We start from the raw sequence: 10,138 nt of genomic DNA, 5'->3' as shown, positions 1-10,138 counted from the left end.
TCACTCTCCACTTTTAATGTTAACTTGGTGCGGTGTGTCGCACATTAAGTACCGGCGGGGCAGCATTGTCTGTCCGCCGTGTGTCGTGTATAGTCGCCTTATTGCGACTCGAAGTCCTTGTAGGTAAGGTCTGCGTCCTGCTTGATGACGATGAGGGCATTGCTCTTGAGTGTGCCCTATCTCTTCCTCGACGAGCGCGATCCTGAGTGCGCCTTGTACTTCTGGATGTATGTCCATTTCCGTCTCTAGATGTTGACTGTCCGGAGTTTACAGAGGGTTGTCCTTGTCGAACTCTTTCGTCATCTTCTTTCTTCCTCATGACTCTTTCGCTGAAGAGAAGGAAGGCCTTCCAATACTCAACGTCTTCTATGATCTTCGATGTTACTGAAGATAGTCTTAAGTCCGGTCCAATCAAATGAACCAGAGTTTCGCGTTCTTCTTTCCACGCAGCACAAATTTCAAGTGTGTGTTGTGCTGTATCTCTGGCACCACCATCGCAATGATAGCAGTGCGTAGTGCTTCCTTTCTTGATGCGATACAGATATTCCGAGAAACATCCGTGTCCTGAAATCAACTGTGTGGCATGAAAAGACAATGCCATTTCTCTGTGACGACTAAGCCAATCTCCAAGTATTGGAGCAATGGCGTCTATTGTTCTACGACCTGCAATATTGGGAGTACTAAGAAGTTTAGTTTCCCAAAGCGCGATAGTGTCTTCTCTATTCTTAAGTCTGATGCGATTTCGAAGACTTGGAGTGGGCTGATATCCCATCTCCCGAATTTTTTGTGTTGCCTCGAAGGTTTTCTTGTACTCCAAGGCTAACAGATCCAGAGGGATCAATCCTGCAATCACCGCCGCTGCCACTCGAGATGTCGTAGAGTATGCACGAGCCACTCTTATGGCCACAAGATGAAATGCCGCCTCTAATTCCTTTTGGCTCTTCTTGCTTGAGGCTAAGTCTTTGGCCCAGACGGGGGCCGCGTACAAAGCTATGGCCCTGATCGTATTTGCGTATAACAATCGAGCACTCTGTCCCGGGCCGCCTAGATTAGGCATTATGCCTCTTAAGTCAAAGGCGCGTTTTTTAACCTTAGACGATATTTCGCTAAAGTGTGTCCTGAAGGACCATTGTCCATCGAGTGTAAGTCCCAGGTAGCGTAGATGAGGCTGTGCTGTTATTTGGGTTTGATCCACTGCGATTGTAGTATCTTCCGGTGGTGAAACAGAGTCCTTGCCGTAGAAAAACAAGGCTTCCGACTTGTTGACTGCCACGCCTAATCCTGCCTCGCGGATTGCTCTAATTATAGCTGCGATAGCCGTCTCACCTCTCGAGAGGGCTTGTCTCCAATCACGTCCTGCTGCTATTACCAGTGTATCATCGGCATAGCACGTAACTTGACATTTAGGAGGAAGGGGGGTGTTAAGGACTGAATCATATCCGAGATTCCAAAGTAGTGGCCCCAGCACCGACCCCTGAGGTACTCCTCGACATTGTTGCTTCTCTTGTACATTTCCTGTCTTATCTGTATATACAATATATCTATCGCTTAAGTAGTCCTCTATGACTTTGACTAAATAATCAGGCACACGATGATGACGTAACGCTGTCTTGATTCTGCTCCATGGGAGTGAGTTGAACGCGTTTGAGATGTCCAAAGACAACGCCAATACAACTCCTCCTTCCGATGTTTCCTGCTCGACGATTTCTCTTACACGAAGTACAGCGTGCACAGTTGAAAGGCCCTCTCTGAAGCCAAATTGGGCCTTGCTTATGTTTGGCCCCGATTCAGCTAAGTGTTGGACGAGGCGGTTAACGATAACTCTTTCATAGAGTTTACCGGCCTCGTCCAACAAACATATAGGACGGAATGAAGACGGCAAGGACGGGTCTTTGTCCTTTTTTGGTAGTAATATTAGCTTCGCCTTTTTCCATCTATGAGGGAACACTCCTTTCTTTAGGCAATGATTGAAGAGATGCCTCATATTCTCACCAAAGTACTCAAGAGCCACTGCCCAGGCCTTTTTGTGAATACCATCAGGACCCGGGGCTGTGTTTCCTCGTAGTCCTCTTTTAGCCGCGTGATAGAACTCCGTTTCTGTGAGTTCAAGTTCTTCCGACCATTCATCGTCTAATGGGAAAGAGTTGTAAGTCTCCCTCTCATTTATTGCACTAGGAAAAAGTGTGCCAACTATTTCCTGTACAAATTCCGGTTCGAGTATCTCCGTAGTGGGAGGAGATGCAGGTCTTAGTTTATTAAGAACTATACGATACGCTTTTCCCCACGGATCTTGATCTAACTCATTTATAAGTTCCTCCCATGCTTGATTTTTTGCTTTCCGTATTGCTATTTTAAAAGATTTTCTTGCCTCTCTGTACTTTTCTGTAGCAATAAGTCTGCGTTCTTGATTATCTTTGCTTCGTGTAATCATTCGAGCACATTTAACCGCTTCCCTTCTAAGATCTGCAAGGGTTTCACTCCACCAATACGTTGTACGCCTCGGTGATATCTTGACTTTCGGCATGGCCGTATTGCATGCTTCTATCATGGAGTCTATTATCCATTCTGCTTCCTCCAGTGGATCTGCGTTGGGAGCAGATGGGTCACTGTCTCGAGACCAGAGCGAAACTATCAAAGACGTCACAAAGGCGTCTCTATCTAGTTTTTAATCGCCCATCTATTTTGGCAAACTTTACTTCCTTGGATACGATTTCCTGGAGTACCACTGACCTTCATACTTATATAACGATGATCAGAGAGATGTTCGGTTTCTGTGTCAACCCTCCAGTCTGTTATCATTTTAATTGCAGCTGGTGAGGCCCATGTGAGGTCAATTACTGACTCACCTTGAGGGCGAATACACGTTGATGTTGTGCCCCGGTTGACGAGTGCCAAGTCAAGGGAAGCTGCCCATTCTTCTAGCATAGATCCTCTTGCTCCTGTTTTCCGTGAGCCCCAAGTTTCCGACCACGAGTTGAAGTCTCCACAAATTATTATAGGGAGCGGATGATGTCTTCTAACGCTGTCTTCTATGCTGTTAAGCCATTCTTCAAATTCTGCTAGAGTGCCAGATGGAGGAAGATATACTCCAATGATCACTAGTGGTCCCCATTTTACCACTGTATAATGATCATTATTTTCTAACCTGGAACAGATGGGGGCACCTGGCCACCACCTCCATGTAATCGCAACTGATTTCAGAGTATCTGTGGTCCAATTCGGATGATTAGGAGGTATCCTGTAAGGCTCGGACACTATTCCTAACACGCAGTTGCATTCCACCATTTTCTGTATAAACAGATCTTGAGCTTCTCTTCCATGTCCGATATTAGCTTGTAATATCGTATAGGCCATTAATATGTTTCTGATTCCTCCCCCTCCAGGAGGTCAACTTCCATATTGCTGGATTCTTTCGCTGCTCCGCTTGTGCTGGGATGAGGACACGAACACGCAGTTTGATCGCCGATAGAAGGAGAAGCATCAGCTTCTTTCTGTGTTCTACCCTTCCTATTTCGAGTAGTACATTGCTGACTACCCAAGACGTGATTTGCCTTTCTGCCGATATCACTGCAGATCGGGCAATTTGGCTGATTGGTGCATGTCTTAGCGACGTGGCCCAATTCTCCGCAACGGTAACACCTACCCGATCTATCTATCTTTTCCGGGCATTTATTCATTGCGTGTCCTTTCTCTAAACATTTATGACATCTTAAAGGACGAGCCTCTAGCAATGATATCTTAACCTTTGACCATCCTACTTCTAGAACGCCTTCTTCTGATGCCTTCTTAGCTGCTGCAAGTGGTAGTTGGAGCCATAGGCTGCCATGATTTCCGGCGATGCGTTTAATTTCTCCTGTTTTTATGTTACAGGTTTGACATCCGCCTTTTTCCGCTACCGCTTCCACTACTTCTTGTACGGAGATCGATGGTTCTAAACCACGAACTCTGATTTCTGCCGTTTTACACGGCCTGTCTACTTTAACGTCTTTACGATTTTTAGGACGTTTTTCATGCATGCAGCCAAAGCATCGGCTTTGGCTCACTATCCAGTCCAGAGATATTTAACAGCAAGGCACCAGTAATCGTGTTACGAGTGGTGACCTTGTTGTTTATTCCTACTTCAGAAAGTTTTATTTCCTTTCTTATATCCTTCATTATGTCCGGAATCTGATCTTGGGGACCATATAACACGATAGCCGCTGTTCGTGGAACTCTTCTTCTTTTATTTTTCTTTTTCTTGGCCCCACTGCGAACTTGAGGAGTCGCTTGGGTTTTACTTCCAGAGTTCTTTGGATCTTGCGTCTTCTTCGCCTGCTTAGCTTCTTTTCTTCCAACTACACGTGACCACGATGTTTCTTCCAAGGGATCCTTTTCTTTTGATGTTGTTGTAGAAGAAAGTGTTTTGGCAGAGACAGGCTGAGCTTTCCTATCAAGCTGTTTTGTATCTTTCCCACCGTTATCGGGGGGAACTTTGGCAGTGGACTTTTGTGTTATCCGGCCCTTGTCCTGGTTTTTATTATTTTTAAGATTTCCAGGAACATTTCCTTTAGATATACTTTTAGCAGCCGTTGTCTTACTATTAGTAGATCGGACTTCGCGAGAAGTAGAAGGAACAGAGTCTGACTGTTTGACGGAAGTTAGAAGACTTCTCATTTCTTCCTTCATTATGTACATAAAGGCTGTCAGCTTCTTGTCGATAATTTTTTCTACGTCTTCTCTTTGAAGAGCAGAAGTCGCACCAGTATTTTTAGAGACGGGGGGCACCCTGATTTCCTTATAGTCGTCTTCGCTGAGAATTTTACGACGGCCACCAACAGCTGGCCTGATGGCTTTGGGCCACTGTTCTCTTGGAGGAAGCGGTAAGACCGATGATTCGTTTACAAGCTCCTCAACTTCCATCTGGTTTGCCTCTTGATTTTCTTCCGTTCCACCAGCACAGGGTAGAGGAGGAGGCATTAAGTTAACGTCCCGTTGTGACTTTAAGGTAACTAGTTCTTTCTTTAGATCCTGTACCTCTTCTCGCAGTCTGCGAATTTCTTCCGCATCTTCATTTACTCTTGGAGAGGATTTGTGTGTAATTGCATCCACTCCAATTGCGATTTTAAGCGCCGACTCACGCAGTATTTTAACGAAACCTCCTTTGAGGTTGGTAGACTTTGTGGCAACACCATCTATCCGCTGAGCAGCTTCTAGAATGCTGGAGACGATATCCCTCTCTGGAAGATTTTGTGTTTCTTCCTCTATTCTATTTGCAAGAACTGATTTTCTCTTGCCTTTAAATTCTGCAGGGTCATACGCATTTTCCAGTATCTCCTGGTGCGTCTTAATTTCTTCCTTGAGGAAATTCAAGGTTTTTGTTGCAGCTTCCCTTGCTGAGATTCCTACTCCTTCACCTGTAGTGACTGGGCGTCCCCTTTTCTTCATAGGGACAGCTTTCGACCGCATGACGTCGAATAAGTTTTCATCATCGGATGAAATCTCTATTCTCGGACTTTTGTTGGCTACCTTTCCTTTCTTCTTAGGTGTAGCGCAACTTCTCTTCGAGCGCTTGGATGCTCCAGATGCTGCCGTCCTTACAGATGCGTCGGTGAGGTCCGAATCTCCTGCTATTGATGCGGTGTCCGCGTCCGATGAGTTGCCTCTGGATACCGAGACGAGCTCTTCTTCTGTGAAGCTCCTTTTCCTGGGAGGAGGAGACTTCGCGTTGGCCTTGATAGGGAGATATTTCCCTTTTTCTTTCACGGATTTAGGTCCACATACATATTTTCCGGGAGGCACGGTCTCCACAGAAATAATCCGTGACTTCTTCTTTTCTGTTTCTTCCGAAACGGCTGCGTCCTCACACGTATGAGTCCCCTCTTGAACTTCAATGATGGTGAGGTCGTGGTCTTCTTCTTCCTTCGTCGCAGATGCATTATCCACCAGAGCCCCTGCGGAGCAAGCACTGGATCGCCCGTCGTGTGATGACGACGAAGAGAGAGCCGGGACGGCACTCTCCCAACGCCGGTCTCTGGGGGTCCGAATCCCCTGAGACGGTAAAGCTGCATTATTATGGGCCGACATTGTCATTCCGTATCATGTTGGTTTTTGTAGGGTTTCCGTCCCATAGGCCGATTGGGTGCCCACCCTGCCGACTCCGACCTAGCCGCCTCCATACTCCTGACTCCTTCCAACGACACACCACAGGCCCCGCCTCGGAGTATGCCCGAGCGGCCCCGCGGCAGTCAAAACCTCCCCGGGGTGACCAGGCCCACCTCGGAGACTTCCGAGCGGCCCGAAACACCCCCTACGTCTTCCCTGGGGTGCCCAGCCCGCAGGCCGGAACACCCTACGCCCCCGGAGACCGTGGGGTCACACCCCCGGTGTGCAACTCCGGTGCGTATACTCGTACCCGCCCCAGGAACGCACCACGTACGCCCCGGAAACGGGTAGAGGTAATCCCTAACCTCGGCTGCGGGAGCACCCGCGTGCAATGCCTCAGAAAGGGATCTTCTCCCCTTGAGCGGGAGGCCCCCTACCCAACCCCCCCCGGGTGGCATGGCGGGGAAACCAATACCCCTGCGGCCCCAGCCGGCCGGGATTTGCATTCCGGGTTACCTTCCCTTACCACCTTGGGGGGAATAAAACCCACCCTCTCGGCGAAGTGGTCGCCGGGCTCAGGCACCTCGGGACCGCCAAGTCCCGTACCACAGATCTACACCGTCCTAATAAAGGGACGGCCTCTGTGGCCCCTGAGGTTGCCAGGAGGAAGTCAGAAGACCTCCCCTCACGACCCTGACAAGCCGGGCGTTTGTATTCCGGGTCGCCATCCCTTACCACCTTGGGGGGAATAATACCCACCCTCTCGGCGAAGTGGTCGCCGGGCTCAGGAACCCTCGGGAACGCCAAGTCCCGAACCACAGATCTACACCGTCCTAATAAAGGGACGGCCTCTGTGGCCCCTGAGGGTGTACCTTCCCCGGCTCGAGTACGTGATGTACTCGGAGTGCAATGCCAGGAAGGTACTGTGCGCTCTTAGTAGGATCGAACCTCCCCGCCGGGCCCTCCCCGGGACAAGTCCCAGTACTGCCCCAGCGGATCGTTGATTCGATCCCTTAAGCCCCCTCACCACGACAAGGTGGCGCACTACGAGGGAATTGAGGTTGGGTGCAAGCACCCAGACACGTTGCCACCATACTACAGCGGCTCTACATCCCGTGCCCCCCCCAACTGCGCCGGGCCACTAATAACCGGCCTCCGAATTGATTATAGTGAGGGGAGGTGGACCCTCACTAGACGGACACCAAGAGTCCAAGGCGCGGTATCCACTCTCGCCACGGCTCTTTTCAGAAGGGAACGGTAAACCGCCCAACCTTACGAGCCTGACACCCTCCGCGTGCGTTCGGGGCGCGAGGAGGAGACCCCAGGGGATACCCACATCGCTGAATCCCGACGATCACGGACACCGCGCCCCGGACTGATGGCCACGCCATTCCCGGAGATGCTTCGCCAAGTGCGAACCACCCCCGGCCCGCCCACTTCCGATTTATTATACAGAGGGTAAGTGGACCTCTGTTCGACGTTTCATGTCCGAACTTATGCCCCCGCAAGCGGCGTATCACATCGGCCATGAACCGTCTCCTTCCCGTGTCCCGCCTCCGTGTTTTTATACGTGGGGGAAGGCGAACCCCAGTTTGCACATGTGACCTTCAGGTCCTCGGACCGTCAGATCACATGCACCCTACCCGAAGTCTATGTCTGCGGAATTATTGAGGGGCAGACATAACCCCTACAGTGGACGGTTCGATGCCTCGCATTGCCAGCCTAACTCCCCCGAGGGGCCGCCCGGCGCCGCGCGACATTAATGCGTCCTCTACCCGGACCCCTTTCATGCAGGGGTAAACTAATCCTAGCCATCCTCCGTTATTTATCCAGGGTGAGGATGGGACCCCTGTAGCGGTCTTAGTCCTCGGGCCAAAAGCCTTCGGCCAGTGTTCCGCTCGCGAGAAACGATGCCTGCGATTTAGAGCAGGCACGACTCCGAATTCGCTCTGGCCACTGGGCACTAGGCGAATAAGTACACGAACCCGAACGCGACGCGAAGTCTGCGGATTATCGAGGGGCAGACTCGAACCCCCTCTGGCTCCGCTCTATGGCCGTGGCTCATGTGGCGGAACCTCCTACCTGAAGAACTAACGCCCGATGGCTGACTCGGTGCACCCGGATTCCCGAGTCATGCCTACGCCTACCGAGGCTCCTGCAAACGGGAGCCAAGCTACCTAAGCGGACAGGGCCGTGCCAGAAGCCGTCACGCTGCCAGGGCGCCGAAGCTTCCAGCCGACCCGTGCCCGAAGACAATTTACCCCGAGGGGTAAAATGTCACGGGTATAGACTTATAGCTTTGGGACTTACAGCTGCATGCAGCTACAAGTTCCTCCGCCACCAGTCCACCCGATGCAAGGGAGTGAAGCTCCCTCGCCAGCGCTCTAAGCGCCGCGTGGCAGTTTCAGCAGAGACAGTTTCGGCCAAGTCGTGCTTCGGCTTTAGGACTAAAAGCCCCGGCCATACTCCGAAGAGTACTTTGCCGTTACCTCCGCCACGACTTATAACCTACGTCTTCCGATCCGCCGCCCGAAGTTCCACACCGGTGTGTGGACTTCGCCCGAAGCCAGAGCCCCGTCAGCCTCCGGGGAGTACCGGGAGTTACCGACTCTACCACGAGGAGGTGGGGTTGGCGCGTGGGCCGGTGCCCTTCTGAGAGTCAACCTAACCTAACCTTTTTTTTTTTTTTTTTTTTTTTAACGTGTGGAAATCCTTTTACGGATACCCCCGGCTTGGGAACTCCGGGGGTTATGTGGGACTCAGGTCTTATGCAAAAGTGCTGCCTAATACCCACTAAAACCACACGGGTGGCCTCGCGCAGGCAATGATTTGCGGGCGGCACGGGAACTACGGATGTATTGCAAACTCCGCACCGCCCGCGCATCGCCGGGCCCCCAGTTGACTAAGGGGGCCTCTGCCTGGCCAGGGACATCCCCTCTTTTGGCGGAGGGAAGCCCCGGCACCCGGTCATGTTGACTAGACCGGGCCACTTCCTGATGTTGATAACTTCTCGGTGAGAGGGGACCACCACGCTCTCACCGACGCCCAACTCCTGGGCGAGGGGGCGGCAGACGGTTCCCAGCCGTCTATGTTGCCACCCCCTCCTCTGCTCAAGGCCGCGGCCGGTTCAAGCTGAGAGACGGAGAAACCCTCACCCTTTCGGGAGCTATTGGGTCCCCCGCCTCCCAGAGGCTATCACCGGCGCGCGGCCCACCTACCTTGGCCCTAAGAAGGGCCGATTTTAATTGGGGGGGGAATCCTGTGGGGTAAAGTCCCCACGGTCCCCCCCATAACACTAACTTCGGCGCAAATGCGCCCTAACACCCCGGCGAGTACGACAAGTTTGTCGCACCCCCGGGGTCCCCACCTGCAGAGGGCCCGGCGCGACCTCTCCGCGCCGAACCCTCTCGTTCTCCTCCTTCTGCGAGATAACAGCCTCGCAGAAGGAGAAGAACGCTTCCTTCTCCACCTCTCCCTCCGTGATGGCTTTGATGACAGCCGGGAGGGAGAGGTCCTCACCTATCGCCGCTCTAAGAGCGGCCCTCTCCTCTACAAACGCCGGGCACTCGGCCAAAGTGTGGTCGGCCGAGTCCCGGCTATTGTCGCACTCCCAACACTTGGGAGTGCGACTCCTACCTATGCGGCACAGGTAGTCACCGAACGCACCATGTCCGGTGACCACCTGTGCCGCCTTAAAGGGCAGTCCCCCCCCAACCATGACGCCGTCCATCCACTGTTGAAAGTGTGGACGGACGGCGCCGATAACTCGAAAACCATGGGCGTCAGGAGTCATGGCCATGAGGCGACTGCCCCATTGGCTCATGACCCGGCGCCGGCAAAGCAGACGGAGCTTGGCCAGCGCTGAAGCGGGGGGCTTGATCCCCCGCCTGGCCATTTCAGTCCTACGCCGGTAACGCTCGGCGTAGGACTTGGCCTCAATATCAAGTGGCGGGATGCCCGCCATAACGGCCGCCGCGTCTGCGGTAGTTCATACAGGCGGGCAACCCGCACCGCCACTTTACGCTCCGCCTGCTTAACACTGGCCAGCGTTTGTTAC

The 10,138-nt window shown here is 52.2% G+C and overlaps 1 protein-coding gene across 1 annotated transcript; it reads right to left on the bottom strand.

The window, feature by feature from the left end:
- Positions 1–3,353: 3,353 nt before the first annotated feature.
- Positions 3,354–9,904, bottom strand: LOC139112758 (uncharacterized). Its single transcript, XM_070673819.1, has 3 exons — positions 9,601–9,904; positions 4,044–5,930; positions 3,354–3,985 (listed from the first exon to the last, which is right to left on the bottom strand). Exons 1-3 carry the CDS (start codon positions 9,902–9,904, stop codon positions 3,354–3,356), a joined length of 2,823 nt encoding a protein of 940 aa, XP_070529920.1.
- Between the last annotated feature and the right edge of the window lie 234 nt (positions 9,905–10,138).

Source organism: Cardiocondyla obscurior, unplaced genomic scaffold (genome assembly GCF_019399895.1).
Source record: "Cardiocondyla obscurior isolate alpha-2009 unplaced genomic scaffold, Cobs3.1 scaffold48_0_253740, whole genome shotgun sequence".
Classification (NCBI taxonomy): domain Eukaryota; kingdom Metazoa; phylum Arthropoda; class Insecta; order Hymenoptera; family Formicidae; genus Cardiocondyla; species Cardiocondyla obscurior.
The sequence above is the reverse complement of the archived record's forward strand: the minus strand, read 5'-3'. Positions and strand labels throughout refer to the sequence as shown.